A 23,596-nucleotide genomic window follows, 5' to 3' on the forward strand; every position below is an offset into this window, starting at 1 on the left:
AATCTCCATTAAAAATAGCATACTGTTAAATATCTCATTCACCATTAAGAATTTGTTGAATGCCTACTAGACACCCACAGCAGCATGTTCTTCAGTGGTATAAATTTAGACAAGAAATGTATCTCTTCCACAGAAAATTTTGAAATCTAGAAAAGTAATAAAATGTGCATAGCAGTGAAAAAAACCACTAAAGAAATTCAAACCAAAAACAGCAATAAAGAAAATGCTGCATACATTAGTAGTAAAGGAAACATAGTTTGACCAGATGTGGTATAATTAAAGTGAATAACTGATTAGAAGATGTAAGATGTGTAGTGATTGGAGATGGATATTGGTTTACTGCAAAACCTGAAACAATCATCCAAAACTAGGTGGAGAATAAGGGTTCATATTTTTTAAGATTTATTTATTTATTTATTTATACAAGAACCGGGGTACAGCCAGAAGCGTGGGAGGGTGAGAGGATTCACCTGAGACAGAGCAAGGAACAGAACAGGCAGACTGATAAAATACACTGCTGAGGGGAGCAGCAGGTGAGACAGAAGAGGTCTGCCACGCCATGTGGGACCCTCGCTGGGCAGCAGGGATCGAACTGGCACTGCGGACAGCTTCACAGCAGGGCACTCAACCACCTGCGCCACCGTAAGTGCTCATTTTTAACAAGTGCTCATTACTGCTACATTTCGGTTTATTGATACAAATAAAACTATGTAAACCTTTATTTATGATAACATTTGTAAAATAAAAAGGCATAGATATTTTTAAATATTATAAATTCATACCTGTAACTTTCTCATAATACATAGTGAACTTTTGGTAAGTAACAATGAGTTAAGAGTAAATAAAAATTACAAAATTATAGGGCCTCCCCTGGTGGCGCAGTGGTTGAGCACTGGACTGCAAAGCTGCCCGCAGCCTCTGCAGCACCAGTTCAATCCCCAGCCACCAGCGAGGGTCCCACATGGCGGCGCAGACCTCTCCTGCCACGCCTGCTGCTCCCCTCAGCAGCGTATTTCGTCAGTCTGCCTGTTCTGTTCCCCGCTCTGGCTCTGGTGAATTCTCTCACCCTCCCATGCTTCTGACTGTACCTAATGCTTGTATAAATAAAATAAACAAATCTTTAAAAAAAAAATTACAAAATTATATACCGAATTTTCATAGCATTGACTATTCATGAGAAATTTTCCATACTTTTAGTTATGCAAAATGTACATAATTGTAACATGATCACAATAAGGATGGTTTTTAAATTTGTCAAATTAAACACAGATTTAACTGGATCTGGTAAGTAAAATAGCAATTTATAAAAAAAAATAGAATTAGAAAATTATTGCTCAGCAAGACCTGATAAATGCCAGGAATTGTCACAGATCTTCTATTAGTGTTTTCTAGTTTAATTCTTAAAATAACCTTGTTCACAAAATAAAATCACATTTTATAGCTAGGGAAATCAAACATTTCAGAATATAATATGTATATTCATAAAAATGAAATTATAGGAAAAACGAATAATGGGGCCTCCCTGGTGGTGCAGGCAGTTGAGCACAGCGCTGTGAAGCTGTCCACAGCCTCTGCAGTGCCGATTCGATCCCCACCGGCTACAACCCACATGGTGCAGCAGACCTCTCCTGTCTCGCCCCTTGCTCCACTCAGCAGTGTGTTTCAGTCAGTTTGCCTTATCTGTTCCCGGCTCTGTCTCTGTTGAATCCTCTCACCCTCCCACACATCTGGCCTGTACCCCCGGTTCTTGTATAAATAAATCTTTATAAAAAAAAAAACACGAATAATGTAAGTTTCTTGTTGAAAAAGGAAATTATGAAGTCAGAAATGTCAGAATCCTCAAAACGTTTCAGTACCTCAGAAGGTAACCTCATTTGGAAACAGGGTAATTACAGATCTGAGTAGTTGAGATCATATTGGAGTAGGTAGTCCTTAATCCATCATGATTATGCCCTTTTAAGATGGGGAAAGACAATCTCAAGTCAAGAACACCATCTAATGATGGGGCAAAGACCAAAATATTACAGATAGAATCCAGGAATACCAAAGACTGGAGTAAACCACTAAAAGTTAGAAAGAAGTAAGGAAGAATTCTGTTCAAAGATAACAATGGCTTTGCTGACAAGTTGATTTTGGACTTCTAGATTCCAGGCAATAAATTTCTATTATTTCAAGTCAACTACTTTGTACCAGGCACACTTTGTTACAACACCTTAGGAAATACAACTACTCAGATGCAATCACTTCCAATGAACTCACTGAATTTTCCCATTTACAGCTAAATTTTTATTCAGAATTATAGATATCTTAAAGTACTTTCACGAACTCTCTCTGAAAGCAGTTGTTTATCACACTCTGAATTAAACAACAGTGCTTTTGATAGTTTCTTTCTTTTTCTTAATATAGCACATCATCTTAATTTAATGTGTCCCAAAAGACTCAGGGTATAGGGAAAGATTGATTCTGTAGTATAATGTTTACAGAAAATACTACACACTGCACTTCTTTTGAAAACTCAAAATATCCTCAATAAGAAAACTGAAATGTTTTACCTAAAGAAACGTTTTTATTTCCTCACTGTCTCTAGATATATTCACAGGAAATAGTATGGGACAATATTTGAAATTTTCTTTCTATGAATATACTAAAAAATGTATTTCTTTTATTTCCTTCCTTCTTTTTTTCCTCTTTTATCTATCATCTATATTGACAGTTTCTAGTGCAAAACTATAACAAAATTTTTGTTAATGTTTATTACCCTACATTGATAAAACTGGAATATGAATGTAATTCTGATTCCAAAATTCAACCAACTTGCTTCATAGTGCCATTAGATTAAAAGAAATTATAAAGCTTGATGCAACATTATCTTATTATTTTCACCAAAATTATATTTAAAAGGTATGTTTTAAAACTTCAATGCAAACAAATTCCTGAAATACTGTGACACTTCCAACCCAATATAAACTTATAAATGTTATACAAAAAATTTTTTAATATATTAGGATGCATAGGTTGTATAATATTAGTTGGTTAGAACTGCTTAGTGTAAGTATCAGTTTTACACATCCTCATATATTTTTCCAATCTTATATGTTCCACACACAATACAACCAGCAATGTCCTAAAACACAGCCTATGTCTTATACATTTAGAAGCAGTGAAGGGAAAAAAACGTAAGCCCAGGTACTCATGAAGTTATAAGAATGGGATCAATCCTGCAATCACCTCCAAACCTGTAGAGAAACTCAAAGGAAGTTACAAGAGTTTCCTGAGTTTCTTCCATATTTACAGTGTATAAAATGGATTTATAGGGCCTCCCCGCTGGCGCAGCGGGTTGAGCACAGAGCTGTGAAGCTGTCCGCAGCCTCTGCAGCAAGGATTCAATTCCCAGCCAGCCAGGGAGATTCCCACATGGCACGGCAGACCTCTCCTATTGCGCCCACCGCTCCCCTCACCAGTGCTTTTGGTCTGTCTGCTTTTGGTCTGTTCTGCTCCCCGCTCTGTCTCTGGTGAATCCTCTCACCCTCTGGCTTGTACCCCAGCTATTGTATAAATAAAAAATAAATCTTTTGAAAAAAAAATAAAGTGGATTAATAATGTTTAAATCCAAAACCTAAAACTGGAAAAGGAAACCCTAAAGGGAAGCATCAACCTATCAAAATAAAAACAACTTGTTTAAAAATCTAAAGAAAATAATGGAATGATTTAATTAATATATTTCTTAGTTTAGATTTTTATATGATTTTGGATACATCCATGTTGTATACTATAAGGATATTTGTGAAATATTCCATTTCTCCATTTTATATTCAATTTGGCAACGTGGTTACAACTGAGTAACAAGGTTAAACAGGAAATCATAACAATTAGATAAAAGATAAATTATGAAGTACTTTAAAAATCATGGGGAGATATGCTACATAAAATTGAAAGCAAAGAATATACTTTCATTATTAACTAGGATTCATTCACATCACTACATTATTTATCTAAACTAATTACATTTCAAAAACATAGACACTGCATAGGAATTATTTCATTAGGTCATAGACTAAGTATAGAAATCATTGCACTAAGTTCTCAGGACAACCTTACAGTGTAGGAAACTGGACACGAGTTAAATAAATTACTTCGTGGAACTAGTAAGTGAGAGAGCTAACATGCAAATCCAGTTCTGTCTGCCTCCAGAACCCACTCACTACACTGTACCACACCATTTCTTTAAGTCAATTTTACTAATTGTGATATTATCATTTTCTTTGTCTCACTACATTTTATCAGATACTTTCAGGTTGCATATGATCTTTGCATAAGTAAATATGTTGTCACCTTATAATATTGAAAAAATAATATTGTGCAAATAAGCTCCTATTTTCAAGAAAAGGTGAAAACTGAAATATTTGACCTTTGTTAAGAAAAGGTGAAAAGTTTGGAAATATTCTGAACCATAGTTTATAAAATGTAACCAGTTGATGTGGACAACTTCTTCTTTTTAAAAGAATAACAGCTGATGAACACAGAATGAGAAGATTAGAAAACTCACTGTTTTGCAACTCACTGTTTTGCAGCTCAATAGCTGAAGCAATAATGGATCTAGGCTATGTCACAAAATATTGCCAAATTAGCAGATAAAAAAGTAAATGTAGTAACTCGACTCAATGATTTCAAATGGTGCAAACAAAGTACCCAGCACCACTCATAAAATATTTCTGACCAGAAAAAAAAAAAATCTAAACAATCCGCTAGCTGGATTGGCCTAAAGAAAATATGAGGGATATACCTACATGTTAGATGACCCCAGAATAGTCATCTTATTCCAGAATTATGGGATATTCTAAAAGACATCACCAGGGTCCTTCAACAAATGAACAAAACAGAAGGAAAAAAGTAGGGGGCATGTTATTTTCTTTAAAAGAATTGACACGTATCAATTAAATAGAAAGTATAGGCCCCTTTTTAGATCCTGATTTGAACAAGTTAACTATAAAAAAGACATGTCTTAGACAATCAGAAAGTATTAGATAATATTAAGGAACTATTACTGTTGGGAATAAAAATGATACGGTGATAACACTAAAAGAAAAAAGCTCAGTATCCGCCAGTGATCATACTAAAGAATGTATAGAACTAACATAATGGTTGCTATGTGCCTTAAAAAAGGCCAGGGGAAGGAAAGATAAAATTAAAATGGCAGAATGGAAGAATGAAACTGATGATGAGTACATCAGGGTTCATTATTCTATTCCACAACTGTGTCATTTTGGAAATTTCCTAACTACAATGAGGAACAATACATTTAACTTATTGAATTTGGATTCAAACAAATCAAATTTAAAAAGGGCATTTTGAGACAACTGGAGAAAGTTAAACACAAACTGGAATTTTGATTATATTAGGGAGTTAATTTTTTTGAGTATGATTATAGTATTGTGGTTATTTTCAAGTCACTATTTAGTCATATACTGAAGTATTTAGTATATGATAAAATATATAGAATCTGCTTACAGAAACATAGATTCATATATGCATCTGGGATTTGCTTTAAAGTAGAATAAAACAGGGCCTTCCTGGTGGCACAATGGGTTAAGCACCGCACTATGAAGCAAATCCGCAGCTCTGCAGCACGAGTTCGATCCCTAGCCAGGGAGTAACACACATGACTCAGCAGACCTCTCCTTACTTGCCTGCTGCTCCCCTCAGCAGTGTATTTCAGTCAGTCTGCCTGTTCTGTTCCCCACTCTGTCTCTGGTGAATCCTCTCTCCCCCACATCTCTGGCCTGTATCCCAGGTCTTGTATGCATAAATAAATATTTTAAAAAATAAAAAAGTAGAATAAAACAACAAATAAAGCAACAACAAATGAAAGTTTGGATGGGGAATGAAACAAAATGGAAAATGTTGACAATTACTGGATATAAATAAGTAATTAATAAGACAAATTCAAGAATACTAATTTGTATAATAATATCATGAGTTTGAAAAATTCCATATGAAATGTTTCAGAGAATAACCATCAATGTGGCTTAAGAAAAGACTAAATACAACTAAGTAACTGGGAATTCCTTTCATTTTCTAAAGATAAGAACCCTATAGGGCCTCCCCAGTGGCGCAGTGGTTGAGCGCTGCGTTGCAAAGCTGCCCACAGCCTATGTGGCGCCGGTTCGATCCCCGACTGCGCACCGGCCCCTGCATGGCACGCAGACCTCTCCTGCCGCCCGCTGCTCCCCTCAGCAGTGTACTTCAGTCCCTCTGCCTGCTCTGTTCCCTGCTCTGGTGAATTCTCTCACCCTCCTGTGCTTCTGATTGTACCCAGTGCTTGTATGTATAAACAAACAAATAAATAAATATATCTTTAAAAAAAAAAAGAACCCTATAAATGAATCAATATATATGTTATACATATACACATATATTTATCTTGAGCTATATATGTATTTAAAATAAGAAAAGAAAAAGAATGACATCATTTTGACAGAATAGAAATGTACAAATTCAACTGTGGTCAGATAATTATGAGAAGGAAGAAAATAGTCATTAAAAAACTGCAAAACTTGGATAGGGAATATAGTAGGCAATCAATAAATATTTCTGAATTAATGATACTGTTTTTCTCTTACAGTACTTAGGAATGTTCAGAGTCTATCCATAACACTATAATAAATTAATTTAAATTTTTCTAATTTTGATATATCTTTAAAGATTAAATTTTATGTTAAATAAAATCTTTATCATAATAAAAACACTATTTAAGAACTACAAGAGATATAATTTAACTGAACCTACTCATTATGCAGATCATGATGAGGCTGCCAGAATAACAGAGGAAAACCTCTATTTACACTCAAAACATTTACTCACTTCATAAGGCCCGAATTCTTCTTACTAAATGGTCCAATGATTTTAAACATCAGTTCCACAACTCCATTTTTCCCTAAGGATACTGAATTCACAGCTAGGAAGGGGAGAAAAAGATGAAAAAATTACTTCAAAATCTCAATAAGCAATGTAGTAGAGCATTTTAGAGAGAAAGATGTATGTGTGTGGGGTGGGCTGGGGAGACACTTCATCTCAAGCTCCCTTCTCCCCCAGCTTCCTCAAAGGCACTTATATTGTCTATTTTCTGTTCTGCTACTTCCCTATTGTTTATTTAAGATAATTAGCTCCAAGTGAATTTGCTAACCCAGGCCTTCCTTCTAAGTTTTCCTCTCAGTTGTGAAAACCCAGAGGCATAAGAGTTTTTCTAGATGTGAATATCAGCATATTCTACCACATTTTTTTCCCCACAGACTGTCTATTCATCCTATCACTCCAGGCCTTTACAAATTGGGGGAATTAGTGAGAATTCTTACGATTTTGTCACCTCACACTCTTAAGCCATATCATTTTTAGTGGGGAGCAGCAGGAGTGTTGAATTACAAACAGCCATATTAAATATTCTCTTGTTCACAAATTTTAGAGATTAATAGAGTTAAGGTACTTGTAAATGTTAATTTTCTGCAGCTTCACAACACTAAGTTAACTAAAAGCTGTTCTGAAAAACTCACAGTTGGCAGAATAAACTCTTAAAAGCTGAAGACAAGGCAAAACCAAGCGATGATTCTGCAAATTCTGTTTGACCAAATTCAGGGTTATATTGAGAGCTCCATTAATTCTAGCTTTCACTCCAAACTTTTTATCTGTTTAAAAAAAAAAACACACACAATTTATTGATATATAACTTTCGAATGAAGATGTCATGAAGCATTGAAATTTTAAATTTATTATAAATTCATACTATCAAATATAAAGTTGACCTGAAATAACAAAAATTGAAATCATTTGCTTGCATGGTTTTTAATATTCTACTTATACTTTTGAAACACTGCTTGAAAGAATGTGCTAAAGTGAATGACAGAAGATAGTCTGCCTTCAAACAAAGACCTTAACTGATTCACTTCATGTATAAGTCTGTCCAGTTGAACATGTTTGCCAAGAACACCATCACATGACTAAGGAGAATAGTAAATAATCTAACTGTCCATTACCAATATAATTTACTTAATATTAATCATATTCCTTTCAGACTTATAAAATATAAATCAATAAAAAAATGAAGCCTATGTTAAAAAATAATCTAGCAGACACTATCAAGTAAATTTCTAAAGGAATCTAATCCTGAATAGTGTTTCTGAATGACACAAAAATGGAAACAATAAAGGAAATGTCAAAAAATTAAAAGTATAGGAGAAAGTAAATGAAATACAATTTAAAAGGGACATTAAAGGAATGTAAATACCAATTAAATATATCTATGTCTAAAAGAAAGTTTCTAAATTGAGGAGAAAATGAGGTAACAACACTCATCAATAAGGAAAGTTTATTTCAGGGATGCTTTAATATAACACTTGTTAAAAGCATTAAATACTTATGCAATAATAAATGCATATAAATACAAAAATACTATACATACTCACTTCTTAGAATAAACATCTTAATCAAATATTTCCAAGTACAACACCCATATGTAAGCCACAAGGCCATGACAGAACTCTCAAAACTCAGTATTCTAAGAGTTTAGAAACTGTTTTAAACTTTGTAAATGCAGGCAATTATAAACTGAACTACAGTTCTATTCAAAGGATGCATTTCTCTGTTAACCTAACATAAATCAGCTTCTTCCTTTATTTTATACTGTTTTCTCAATTTATATATTTTTAATATTCTGTCTTCTTGTTGTAATAACTTATGTAATAACTTATGTCTTCTTGTTGTAATAACTGGTCTTTTGATTTAGAATGTCTCTTTGGTCTTCTTAATTAGATTATAAGTTTTTGAGACATTGAGACTGTATAGTGCAAACAGGATTTTTAGTGAAAAGCAAACACATTTCATGCCACAATCCTCAAAATATTCCCATCCAGATTCCTTCCTTCTAGCCTCAATAATATCTGTATTATGTGCGTTCTTTGCAGGCAGGCAGACATACACACACACGCACACACACGATTTTAATGTATTTTAATATATTTTTCTTCTTTTTCCCACCATATTTAATAGAACTCCTCATGAATTAGGATCTTAAATTCTTGCAGGTCACTAACTGACTGTAAAAAAGCATACATGACAAAGACCAAAAAAAAAAAAAAAAACAATAGTATTTTAGATTTAAAAAATTACCGGTTTCAAGGCAGATAGAATCAATCAAGGTTACAAAGATGGTTCAGGATCTGATAACCATACAAGCAAAATCCTTACCTTTTGGTCCAATCTTTGCAAGAATAGAATGAATCTGCACCATTAACTCCTCATTCAAGGGAGATTCTTTGCTGGCATTTGTAAGTAACTGTAACAATATCTGTGAACCACCTTTGGCAACTAAGAAACTTGCTCTTCGACCTCCACCTAAAAGAAAATCCTTTTTAATTTGTTTAAACAGCAAATCCTCCCTTAATGTATTAGATTATCACAACTTATCAAGATTCAAGAAATATCAACAATGATGATTTCAAAACAAAAAAAATCGTATTTAATTTCAGTTATTTAAGTTAGCAAATAGCACAAAAAATAAATAGGAAATCTATTTTTGGGTGCCAAAAATCTACATTCAAGGCTCTGAAACACATGGGCTTTGTGGAGTAGCTTGAAGGTACAGAAGACATCAAAAGTAACAACAAAAGAGTAAGATATTTCAGTTTTCAAATTCCAATGCTCATAATATCCTCCATATAGGTACAGAAAAGTCAACATACAATAGCATGATACATTGTTGGTCACTGTTTACAAACAGAAATTAGACCAAAGGAAACAAAAACTTACCAGCAGAAACCAGTTCAACAAGAATACTTAAGATATTAAGTGTAGTTTGAAGATCTTTCGTGCTCTGAAATAAAGATTAAACCATAGTAAATTTATGATTTCCAAACGTTTTCTACTTGTTGGGAACTATGTATAATTTATAAATAATCTTTCCAGTTTCTCTAAGAACAAATGTATTCAGGTTTCCATTATTCTCAATTAGCACTTCAATCTCTTTTTACTCTTAAGAATTTTTACAAGTCATTTGAGCTATTATTTTCTTAGCATCAACATTAATAGCAATACAAGAGGAATAAATTTGTCATTTGACTTCATCTTTCTACCAAGCAGATAGTATAAATAAATGAATCAAAATATAAATGACACTACACATGTATGTATAACTCACCCTAGTCATCATATACTCTCCATAAATCCCCTCTCAGAAGGCAACACCATTATCAGATTCTTGTGTATGAAAGATAATGTGCAAACGGGAAGAAATGCAAGTAAATGTGTATATAAACAGAATTATTCAAGTGTTATTTCCTTATAGATGCTATTTTGTACATTGATATTTTTAAATATCAATAAATAGTATTATTTATCCTCTTAAAGGGCCACAGGACATATTCTATTATATGGCTATGCCATTGTTTATGTAATTAGTCACCCACCAATAGGATATTTAACTTATATTAATCTTTTGCTATTGAAAAACTGTAACAAAAAACTAAGTAAATGTGTGTGTGTACGTGTGTATTTTTACACATATACAGGATTAAGTATATCTAGATGTGGGATAAATTGCCAAAATTTTTGGATCAAAGAACATGGGCATCTATTTCAATGTAAATAGCTCTTCATGGAGCAATGCACACTCCCACCAGCAAACAGAGAGTAATTATTTCCCAAAGTCTGGTAACATTTCTCTTACTAAAAGCAATGCTCAATTTGAATGCCATTTTTTTCTTTTTCTGGGAACTATTTAACTTTACACATTTTCTATTGGGTTAGTGATTTTTTTCCCCCTGCATTAACTTGAAGAAATTCTTTAGATTTAAAGAAGTTATAAGAGTTGAAATACTTTTTCCTCAGGTTGCAAAGTGCCTGTGGTATTTTTTCCATACACCTTTGTTAACGCAGTTGAATTTATCAATCTTTTCCTTTATACCTCCTCGTTTTTATCCTTAGAAAAGCTTTCCCTACTATAAAATTAAAATTTCTACCATTACTTCCGCTAGCATTTTTTTTTTAAATCTTTATTTATTTATTTATTTATTTATTTATTTATTTATTTATTTATACAAGCACTGAGTACAGTCAGAAGCACGGGAGGGTGAGAGAATTCACCAGAGCCAGAGCGGGGAGCAGAATAGGCAGACTGATGAAATACACTGCTGAGGGGAGCAGCGGGCAAGGCAGGAGAGGTCTGCAAGCCATGTGGGACCCTCGCTGGGGGCCAGGGATCGAACAGGCACTGCAGAGGCTGCAGGCAGCTTTGCAGCCCAGAGATCAACCGCTGCGCCACCAGGGGAGGCCCTAATTCCTCTAGTATTTTGATTCATTTTCCATGTCTAAATTTTTGATTGATTTGGAATTCTGTCATAGAAAATATATACTGTTATGCTTTTCTACAGGCAAACAATTTGTCCCAGCTCCATTTACTAGGTAATCCCTCTATTGCTCACTGATCTGAAATGCTACTTTAAGTATTACTAAAAACCCATAAATATTTTAATTCATTTTTGGACTTCCCTTTGTATTACACTGATGCCTGTCTACTACTCATGAACAACTTATAAATTATTTTAGTTACAGAAGTTTTACAATTTCTTTGGTATTTAATGGGGCTAATCCTTTCTCATTTCTCTTCTCTTTCAAAACTGGCCTTTCTATGCTTGCTTCTTATTTTCCTACTTGGACTTTGTAAACAGAAATGTTGGTATTATTACTGAGATTTCTTTAAACTGACAGTTCTATTTAGGAAAACAATGACATCCTTATGACTCTAAGACTTCCTATCGACACACATGAACTCACTCCCTATTGTTTTTTACCCAGTTTTACTGAGCTATAATGTGACATACACACTGTATAAGTTTAAGATACACAATATACTCACTCCTTGTGGCAGCACTGCACTGAATACAAAATCCTGATTCTGAGTACATTCTGCTAATCCTACCCAATATTTTTACACTAGCATAGAAATTTAAGTATCATGAATATAATAGTTACTCAACTAATACATGTAGTAAACAATCACAAACATACATCAATTAACTCAATACAATAAATGATAATTCCAATATTAATCATTTATCTTAAGCTCTCCATTAATGCCTTATTTTCTATTACCAATTAGAAAGGCATGTTAAGATTAAAACTGTGGTTATCATGGGGAAATACACTAGATATTTACCTAATATGTACAAAACTCTTAAATTCTAGTTCCAAATGATAGTTCAAAACATAAAACAGGGCCTCCCCGGTGGCGCAGCGGTTGAGCGCTGGGTTGCGAAGCTGCCCGCAGCCTCTGCAGCGCCAGTTCAATCCCCGCTGCTCCCTGGCCACCAGAGGAGGGTCCCACATGGCGCGCAGACCTCTCCTGCCGCCCGCTGCTCCCCTCAGCAGTGTACTTCGGTCTTTCTGCCTGCTCTGCTCCCCGCTCTGGCTCTGGTGAATTCTCTCACCCTCCCGCGCTTCTGACTATACCCAGTGCTTGTATAAATAAAATAAATAAATAAAATAAATCTTTAAAAAATAAATAAAAATAAGTTTTATGTTTACTAGGTAATAAACATAAAATTTATTAACTATAAACATATGTTTATGTTAAACATAAAGTTTTATGTTTATTAGGATAAAAATGTTAAGCTTCATAAATATTTTTTTCTGTAGTACTACTACTGTAGTACTAGTTACATAACTAAAATCAGTCAGTGATTTACCTCTAAAGTAGACAGCAGAATTTCCATTCCTGTAGAACCTTTGGCTGTCATTTCTCTCCTTGTTTTTTCTGAAAAACAGAAAAAAGCTTTCTTTAAAACATGAGAAAGAAATCTTACATAGAGATTTATTATATAGCAATGTGGAATCAAGTCTCCACTGGTCCACTAAACATTCTAAACTGTTTCCTAGATGTTCCTCCATCTGAAGGTTGCTTATTCTACCCTGTGGGGACTTTAATTTCCTCATTAACCCATCATCATTCAGTAACACATTTGAGGTTTTTCCCACATTCTTTTGTCATTGATTTCTAGTTTAATACCACTGTGATCAGAGAATATCTCTGATAGGACTCCAATCTTCATGAATTTATTAAAACTTGTTTTGTGACCAAACACATGGCATATCTGGAGAATGTTCCAGGTACACTTAAGAAGAATGTGTACTCTGGGAATGTGAAATTCCCAATAAATGTCTATTTAAGTTACTTAGTCTAATTCCTGATTTAAGATTTTTGTTTCCTTTTTGGTTTTCTGTGTAGCTGATTCATCCATTCATGAAAGTGAGCTGCTAAAGTTTCCTATTACAGGTATGTTGCTGCATGTCTGCTTTTGGGTTAATAACTATTTTGTTATATTTTGATGTTCCTTCATTTGGTGCATATATAGTACTGAGTGCTATGTCTACCTGGTATATTGATTCTGTTTTCATTACATAATGTCCATCTCTATCTCTTGTTATCTTTTTCAGCTGGAAATTTATTTTGTCTGATATATGAATGGCTAGCCCTACTTTTTTAAAGAGCCATTTGCTTGAAGGATTGTTTTCTAAACTTGTACTTTGTTCCTACATTTATCTTTGATGCTTAAGTCTCCTGGAGACAGCAAAAAGTTGGATTTTTTTGTTTACTGATCTAACCAACCTTGAATTGGTGAGTTCAGTCCACTTATGTTAAGGGTGATTACTAGTATCAGGACCTGCTATAGCCATTCTGTCTTTAGCCGTCTGGTGCTATTATCTTGTTCAATTTTTTGTAGACTTTATTCCCTTAAATTTAGATAGGAGACTTCCTTTCAACAAGTGTAGTATAGGGGAGGTCTGGTGTTAGCAAACTCCTTAGCTTCTGTTTGTCTTGGAAGGCCATTATTTATCCCTCATATCTGAGAGTCTTACAGAATATAGAATTCTTGGCTAGCAGTTTTTATCTTTGAGTATTCTGAATACGTCAATCCCTCTTTCCTTGTTTATAGAGTTTTGTTGAAAAAAATTGGTTAAAGCCTGGTGGGAGTACCTCTATAGGTTACCTTCAAATGAGCAGCCAATTGGATTATCCTATAAATGATGATAGGACAGTCTGTCACTATTAATTTATACTGTGTGGACTAGTTAAACCAAGTTACTAGGAGTTGCTGTATTTCACAATCTGGGAGGGAAGGAGGGGCAGTATTCAGGGACTGGTTTCCCAATAGTGGGTGGCAGGGTAGGGGACGGGGCAGTCTCTGGTAGTGGTATGGTTGGGACATTTTCAATGGTAGTAGAGTAGGGGAGTCCAGGCTGTGATGAGAAGAGTCTACAGTGATAGGAGCAGTGTACATAAGTGTTATCTATAAGTTGGAAGAAATTGTTTTCTTTTGTTTTGCTGGTGGATTTTGTTTCACTTTTGGTATGTTTTAAGGAGATATTTCATATGACAATATAGTGAATAAACCTGGCACATCAAATTTTAATTAATTTTTAACATCTTTATACATCTATTGGATAAGCTCAATTGTTTCAAAGGCTAGAATACTGTACAGTGACCTTCCGATTAAAAGGTGAAGATAGGGCCTCCCCAGAGGCGCAGCAGTTGAGCGCTGGGTTGCGAAGCTGCCAGCAGCCTCTGCAGCACCCGTTAGATCCCCAGCTGCTCCCTGGCTGCTCCCCAGCTGCTCCCCAGCCACCGGAGGAGGGTCCCAAATGGCCGCAGACCTCTCCTGCAGCCCGCTGCTCCTGTCAGCAGTGTACTTCGGTCCTTCTGCCTGCTCTGCTCCCCACTCTGGTTCTGATGAATTCTCTCACCCTCCCACGCTTCTGACTGTACCCAGTGCTCGTATAAATAAATAAAAATAAATCTTTGAAAAAAAAAGGTGAAGATATTTTAAATTTTACTAGGAACAAACGCAATTTAGTAGAGATCTCCCCTGGGACTTTAGGTATTGTTAACTGGCCCCTAAACACATGGGCTGCAGAGGAGGAAGTTATCAAGAAATTTATAAGTCTATGACCACAAATAATGATTAATGCACACAGAGTTCCTTAATATAGTATAGGCTGACTAAACATCTTATTTCAAACATGTGAATCTTCAGAATAATGATAGAAAAAACTAAATTAAAATATTGATTGTGAATTGCTGAGTCTTATTTTTAATAGAAATGCCTTTAATGTGTCACTTTAAATATTAAGATAGCTGCTGGCTTACCCTTTTTCAATAACTTTTTATTAGAATAACATTGCATTCCAGCATTATGTTTCAGTTGCGCATCATTATGAGTAATAATTCATTAAGTTCAGCATTCAAAGTTCAATTCTAGGGCCTCCCTGGTGGCGCAAGGGGTTAAGACACAACCTATGAAGCTGTCCACAGCCACTACAGCATGAGTTCGATCCCACATGGTGCAGGAGATCTCTCCTGGCATGCCTGCTGCTCCCCTTAGCAGTGTACTTCAGCAGATCTGCCTGTTCTGTTCCCCACTCTGTATCTGGTGAATCCTCTCACCCATCACATCTCTGTCCTGTACCCCAGTTCAGTTCTATACTTCACCATACAATATACACCATTCACCAATTTACCCACTCCTATCCTTACTTACAAGACAGGGTTTTTTTTTTTAACAAAGCAAAGGCTTTTAGAATCTTATCAAATTCCTTTCTGCATACTGAAATAATCACGTGTTCAAATGTTCTACTGATATATTGTTCAAATAATGTTCTGCAGATACATATATTTTTTTTGAGCTTTTTTTTTTTTTAATTTTCTAGAGGCATGTCTTATTTATTTATTTATTTATTATTTGTTTGGTTGGTTGGTTTATACATGCACTGGGTACAGTCAGAAGCGCGGGAGGGTGAGAGAATTCACCAGAGCCAGAGCGGGGAGCAGAGCAGGCAGAAGGACCGAAGTACACTGCTGAGGGGAGCAGCGGGCGGCAGGAGAGGTCTGCTCGCCATGTGGGACCCTCCTCCGGTGGCCGGGGAGCAGCCGGGGATCGAACCGGCTGCAGAGGCTGCAGGCAGCTTCGCAACCCAGCGCTCAACCGCTGCGCCACCGGAGAGGCCCGACATTCATTTTTTAATGTATACTTAGACTTAATTCATTAACGTTCTCTTTGGGATTTTTCAAATTTATGTTCCTAAGTACAAAGTCAATACTTTTTCTTCTCTTCTAACCAGTAAAAGCTTTTATATTAATTCAGTAACACTAGTTTCATAAAATAGAGAAATAATATCTAATTACATATATAATTTATTAAATATTTTAACATTCTTGTTTACGCTTCTCATGACAACCCCATATCTCTATTTCCGGGATGTTTCAGCTAAGTCCTAGACTTTGCCTAAGGCCAGTGACTGACTAAGCTTGCATTCTGAAATGGAGACTAGATTAATAATCAAAGTTTTATTCTACTTGACATCTTATTTATCAACATTGTAGAATAAGTAGCCCCAGAATAATTATGTATCTGAAAACAGCAACAATATATAAGTAAAACTGTAATCATTTTTAGAAGCAATGCTTTGAAGATCAATTTCTTCACCAGTTATTCAGTTTTCTACTTCTTAGGTTCATTTGCAATAGTTCTATTTTTACAGAAAATCATTCATTTATCAAAAGTTTGAATATTCCTAGAATCTTTTAACTAACTTAAAAGAATTTTTTAAAGAATTTTGAAGAATCTTTTAAGGAATTTTAAAAAGCACACCAAAACCAATTAAAAAAAGTACTCCAAAAAAAAAAAAAAAAAGCCTAGACAGATTATAAGAAAAGCAAAGCATTCTAAAAACAAAGTACAGCTTACCTTGACTTTGAGCCAAATGAAGAATTTTTGATGTAACATATCTGGCAGTCTCTGATTCTGTAGCTTCAGTATTGATCTTCTCCAGCTGAGCCAGGAGTCCCACAACCCGGGAATTATTGGTAAGACTAAAAAGAATGTTTCTTTGAATTAGAGTACATTCTATAGCAATTGTAAATTGAATACTATATAGATTACTATTAAAAAAAAAACTCCTTCTAAAAGAAGTAAGCATTTATATATGTCACATTTCCTTATTCTGCTTAACAGCTTAATATTATTAAAATTCTATCGATTTAAGTGAGGAAACACATTCTATTTCAGAAAAACAAAATCACAAATGCGCATTCAACTCTGTCCAGCAATCTTACAGTATACCCTGAAAGTTCACCTTTCTACTCTCCAAGAAGGCTTTGCCTACCCTTCTCAAACTCTAAACATCCCTTCCACCCCAGTCTATTATCAATTAATTCCCATGCTTCATAACCACATACAATCAAACAAAAATGCACTCACCTTCCTACCACCAGGGTTTTAAACATCTCATTCTCTGACCATATTCTGTCTTCCTTGTTCCCATTTATTATCTGTTTACACATTTGGTGCTATTCTAGGTGTTGCCAACAGTAAACAAAACAGAAATTCCTGCCCCATAGACTGAACATTCTAACAATGAGAGAAAAATTATGTAACATGTAAGGTGGCAAGAAGTGCTATGGGAAAAGCAGGTTCGGGGAATAATGGTACAGGAAGGAAGGGTGAAATTTTAGACAGATTGGTAGTTATGAGGAAAAATCATTGAGAGGGTACCATTTAGAAAAGGCCTGAAGTAAGAGAGTGAACCATGTAGATACCTGCTGAAGAAGCTATCCAAAAAGGAGTCACAAACAAGACCCAGGGTAGGGTCTGGTATATTCAATTATAGAAGTGCTAGAACAGCCTTAAAGGAAAATAATAGTGAGAGATAAGGTCAGAGTTGGGGGGTTTAAGTGGGAAGACTATAGGAAGTAGATCATTTAGTCTTGGAGGTCACTGTGAAGACTTTGGCTTTTCGAGTGAGTGGATGGGGGATGTTTTAAACATAAGTGATATGCTCTTACTTGTTTTTAAATGTTTCTTTAGCTGGTGCATTACAACTCAAAGAATAATGCCTCCATTTGAACACTTAACCCCAGACCTTTTTGCATTCTCAATGTATTTGCTCATTCAATTACCCTCTCTGATTCATCCTCTATATCTTCCTTTAAACTGGATTATACCTACCAACACATAAATATGATCTAAGAGCTCTCACTAGCTACGACCCGTTTCTCTGCTACTCCTTGAGTGAGATGTCTACACTTTGTTCATTTCCTCACATATCATTCACTTTTCCAAACCACTAGCTTGTCTTCTGTACACTGTAGTAGCCCCAAAACCTCCTGTGGTCACTTCACAGGGGACAGCACTATCCTAATCAGGTCCCTCTTTGTTCAAACATTACCTTTCTAGCTTCAATGATCCCATACTCTCCTACTTTGCTTCCTATCACCACTTCTTTTGCATCTCTTCTATTTGATCCTCCTCCTTCAACACACGTCTAGTTGCTGCAGTCTCTCTCAGCTCTATTCACAGCCCTCTTCTTTTCACTCTCTCCACTATTCTGCCCTGAGCGATCCCATCTAATTCCACAGCTATAATTATAAGCTATATGCTTCCTGGCTGCTGTATTCACTTCTGCCCTCAGTCTCTGATAGCTTATCCAATATAACAAGCCCAATTAAAATTTGCTTCTACCTCTCAATTTATTCCTTTCCCAATCTTAAACTTCCCAAATTTACATGAAACCATCAGTTGTTCATTACAAAAATACAGAACCTTTTTTCAACACCTCTACCAAGCTCCATCTTTAAAAAATTTCAAACGCATCCACTTCTCTCCAGATCTACTATTATTTGTTACTCAATTCCAAGCAGCCATCATGTTTCACTTGGAAATGATTTCCTCCTCAGTAGTCTGCTTTCATTCTTGCTACCCAATAATTCATCGTCCACAAAGTGATTGTTTAAATTTTTATTTTGAAGTTACTATAGAGAGTCACAGAAAGCTGTAAAAAAAAAAAAAATAAGGCTTCCACAAAAATTACATTTTCTGTAACTAGACTAGGACATTAGCAAAACTGGGAAGCAGTATTATGCTATTTTATCAATGATTAAATTTGTGGTTCTATAAATCTAATCAACTTGCTATCCAGTTAAAAACATTTTAATGGCTTCCTATCAGGCCTTAAGAAATTCTTATTTTCTTATTAGAACCAAACAGGTCCTAAGCCATGAGGTCCCTGTCTACCTCAGACTTCATTTCTCAGAACATTCCCCTCATGCACTGGGATCCAGTCACATGGGTTTTCCATCAGTTCCTTGACTACAACAAGGTTTCCCCCATTGTTGATGTCTTTATATTTGCTGGACTTTCAATGTGGAGAACAGTTTCTTGAAAAGTTTCTACACCTGGGTCCTCCTTATTTTATGGTGCACCCAAATATGTAACCAACTCTCCACCACTTTCAATATTTAAATGTACCCACAGAGTTTATCACTATGTGAAATTATGACAGTTCCATGAAGGTTGAGAACGTGCATGCCTTATTTTATATACCCAGTAATTCAGACAGCAACTTGCAAGAATAAGCAATATGTAACTATATTCCAGAATGAGTAAAATCACCAAAATAGTATATTCACCATACTATTTTCAAATTAACAAGTGGGCCCACTGGAGGTACTTACCTAAAAAGATATTTAGAGGTTGAACAAAATACAAAAAATAAAATTTTGGCAAATATAGACCTACCATCATGATCTTGACAGCTTCCTGCTAGTTCAAGAATTTTCTGATGAAAATCAATGGTGATGGCAATAAATATACTTTTTAATACTATATAATAAAATGTCTCAATGTTTAGAAGTTCTTCATAACTCAATGAATCAATATTTTCTAAAAACCAAGATATGATGCTACAAAGTTAAATATAGGTTAAAAAAATTCAAAGTGCAAGAAAGACCAACGGATTTTAATATAACAGAGAACAAAAAGTCCACTAACATAGTTTCATATTCCACATTGCAAGTAACCATTGAGAAACTACCATTTGACAAATTTTAATGTATTATCATAGAATATCCATTACAACTTGGATTTCAAGCAACATAACTATATTTCCAAAGTACATTATCATCATTCAGAAATGTTTATTCCTCATCTATTACTCTTACTTTAATCATATTTTTACTACTTCTTTCCAAATACTGAACACACAGCTTTATTTTCCTCTATTGTATATCAAAGAACAATTGCTAAAAAATATCTGAAAGGGTCTTATATTCATTCCTTCTTTTTTACAATTACATATTTATGTGAACCCAAATTGTCTTCATATCCTTTATGGAGAAACACAAACACACACACACATATATCGATATACATGAATGTATAGTATTTATATAACAGATACATGTATCATAACATCTGGACACACATACAAGACATTTAAGTGATTTGCAGAAATGTAATAAAACAATGTCATTCTCACTAAAATGTATTTAAAAATAATTATTTTCAATACAAAATGTTTTTACATTATTATGTAATGAATTTATTATTTTGAATTTTTTTTTAATTTCACAGTTTTACGTTCTAATATGGTAAATATCAATAGATTTGGGGAGTTTTATTAAAAGAGGTTCTGAACAGAAAGTTTGAGAACTGTTCTAAGTTTATCTTGCACATTCTGTGTTCCTGAACCTGTACTCAATCCATTCTACAAAGAGCCATGGTTCTTTTCAGTGAGAAATGTTACTAAGACACCATACTCTGTACACTATGGAGCAGAGACACCTTTAAAAACAGTTCTTTATGATTATGGCTTTGTAGTATAGTTTGAAGTCTGGGAGTGTGATGCCTCCATTTCCTTCTTTTTTTTTCAGTAGAGCTTTGGCTATTCGGGGTTTTTGGTGATTCCATATGAATTTCATCAATAATTGTTCTATTTCTTTGAAGAATGCCATTGAGATTTTGATTGGAATAGCATTGAATCTGTATATTGCTTTTGGTAGGATGGCCATTTTAATAATGTTTATTAACCTACCTTTAAAATCAGTTTCTCTAACCCAGATTAAGAGAAATTTGCATTACATAAACCAAAATTCTGAACTTTAATAATTGTTTATTTAGTTTTCTCCAATTATTTTTCTCTTAAAGGCAGTTAATGTTTTCCAGGAGGTAATAAAACATCTATTCAAAAAATTCACAAACATATAAAACACACTGAGCATTACACATATTCTATTCCAACCCAAAGTTAAGAGTGTTTTTTAGAGACCTCCCTGGTGGCAAGGGGTTAAGACGTTGGCAACCTGTGAAGATATCCACAGCCACTGCAGCACGAGTTCGATCTCTGGCCAGGGAGATACCCACATGGCGCAGCAGACCTCTCCTGACTCACCCGCTGCTCCCCTCTGCCGTGTATTTCAGTCAATCTGCCTCTCTGTTCCCTACTCTGTCTGTCTCTGGTGAATCCTCTCACCTCCCCTTCCCACACCTCTGACCTATAGCCCAATTCTTGTAGCATAAATAAATAAATCTTTTTAAAAAAAAAAAGTGTTTAACTCTAAAAATTTTTAACTGAATTATACTAGAATTTTAAAAACTTACATTTAAGGTATTCCTTTCTGAAAAGCATGCTCTTTCAAATGACAGGTAGGATTAATTTTTTGAAAAAAGGCAAATAAATGGAAATTGAGAATTCAAACAAGTCAATTTCCCTATCCATTATCGCTTTCCTCATCAACAGAATGAATGATGAGTAAACAAAATCTTTAAGTCACCCCCAACTAAGGTCTAAAAATTTCAGGTTATTGACACTATTATTGAAAGAATCACAGGTTGAACACCAGAGGGCAGCTCTACCTTCTGAATATTTTTTAGACATGAAAAACAGGATGAAATGGAATGTGGGGAAGCACTATACAATCCAGTTAACAAATTTTAGTTACACTGCAAAGCATAAAAATTTTTTAAAAATTTTAAAAAAAGATGTTTTTCCCCTGCCTCACCCTATTTTTATATGAATCAAATGATAAGAGCAATCTTGAGAATTATAATTATCTTATAAAGAGAAAATTACAGAACTGAAAATATGATTAATGGGAAACACATCTAATAGAGTTAAATTTCAAATATATATGTTAAAGACATTGTCATTCAAATATTTCTCCTACTCCTTTTTTGATTCTTTATAATTCTGAAAAACATAAATTTTCTTGAATAATATAAAAAATCCTAATGGTTTACAGGTGTAACAAATTATTGGCAACAAATAATTTTCCAAGTGAGTGCCACAAACATTACAGAATGTACATTCACATTATAAGTAAATTCTATAGTTTTTTTTACATGAAACATGCTGAATGCAGAAAATAACAATGTCTTCATAAAATAAGGAAAAAACATTACAGCTAACAAGACCATGGAAAATAGTTTTAGACTTAAACAGAACTCACAGAAATTAAGGCTTAACTTCAAACAATATGATTTTAGTTACAAAATGTAAATATTGTTATTTTTCAGAAATGTTTGTTACTCACCAATAAATTGGGAGTGTTTTAATTTTTATTTATTTATGCATACAAGAAATGGGGTCCAGGCCAGAGGTGCAGGGACATGAGCAGATTGGCCAGACACAGAGTGGAAAGCAGAACAGGAGGACTGACTGAAATACAGTGCTGAGAGGAGCAGTGGGCAAGACAAAAGAGGTCTGCTGCACCATGTGGGTCACCTCCCTGACTGGGATCAAACTCAGGCCACAGTGGCTTGATAGTGCTGACATTTTAACCACTGCACCACCAGAGAGGCCCCTTAATTGTATTTTTATTACTTTTTCTTTGATAGCACTTTGCTGTTTCTCTCCAAAATTTTCCTTTACCATATTCAAGGACAATGAAAACAGAAATTTTATTATCATTCCTTTACAGAAACAGTTAAATAAACATGCAAGTTTGGAAAACAATGTTATTCTTAATATCTCTTATATAATAATAAAATACAATAAAGTTTTCTTTAACAATAAATTCTAGCTCTAACTACCAACTGATTTGTTAAAAACAACCAGTAAAAGCTTATGAAAACTTTAAACTACCTGAATTTAAATTAGCATCAACAATAATTAAATTTTTCTTTAAATTCCTTCACAAGAATTAACTGAATGCTATTTAATATTCTTTGTTGTTTTGTTTTTTTTTTTATCATTTATCTGGTCATATTCCTGTGGAATTTTAGGTAAATATTCATGGTTAATTGCTAATTTCCCCCCAATATCTATTCACTCACAACAATAGGCTTATAGCCCTCTTTAAAAACTCATTTCTCAGGGCCTCCCCAGTGGCGCAGTGGTTGAGCGCTAGTTCCATCCCTGGCCACCGGGTGAGGGTCCCACATGGCACTCAGACCTCTCCTGCCACCCGCTGCTCCCCTCAGCAGTGTATTTCATCAGTCTGCCTGCTCTGCTCCCCGCTCTGGCTCTGGTGAATTCTCACCTTCCCATGCTTCTGACTGTACCCAGAGCTTGTATAAAAAATAAATAAATCTTTAAAAAAAAAAATTCTCAGCTCCATTTTGAGTTTAATATAGAAATTAGTATCAACTAAGTCAGAGGTTCTCAGTCTTTTTTTTTTTTAACCTCAGGCTATCTTTATGATCTTAAAAAAAAGTTGAGGATTTCTTAAAAGTTATCAATTATGTAGGAAATAGCAATAAATCTAACAATTTGAAAGAAA

General features: G+C 34.6%; 1 protein-coding gene across 4 annotated transcripts in view; it reads right to left on the reverse strand.

Moving 5' to 3' along the window:
- Positions 1–23,596, reverse strand: part of AGTPBP1 (ATP/GTP binding carboxypeptidase 1) — a gene marked incomplete at both ends in the record, with an annotated part of 95,128 nt that overhangs the window by 68,007 nt on the left and 3,525 nt on the right. For 2 of the 4 annotated variants that reach the window (XM_084237325.1, XM_084237324.1), the window contains 6 exons: positions 6,862–6,955; positions 7,548–7,679; positions 9,238–9,384; positions 9,799–9,862; positions 12,732–12,799; positions 16,788–16,912. In XM_084237325.1, the coding sequence (XP_084093451.1) occupies positions 6,862–6,955; positions 7,548–7,679; positions 9,238–9,384; positions 9,799–9,862; positions 12,732–12,799; positions 16,788–16,912 (630 nt within the window). Of the gene's footprint in view, positions 1–6,861; positions 6,956–7,547; positions 7,680–9,237; positions 9,385–9,798; positions 9,863–12,731; positions 12,844–16,780; positions 17,266–23,596 lie in introns of those variants that run through there. The other 2 variants (XM_084237323.1, XM_084237322.1) reach the window with 2 other exon arrangements.

The sequence above is a fragment of the Talpa europaea genome (genome assembly GCF_964194135.1).
Source record: "Talpa europaea genome assembly, chromosome: 7".
Lineage (NCBI taxonomy): Eukaryota > Metazoa > Chordata > Mammalia > Eulipotyphla > Talpidae > Talpa > Talpa europaea.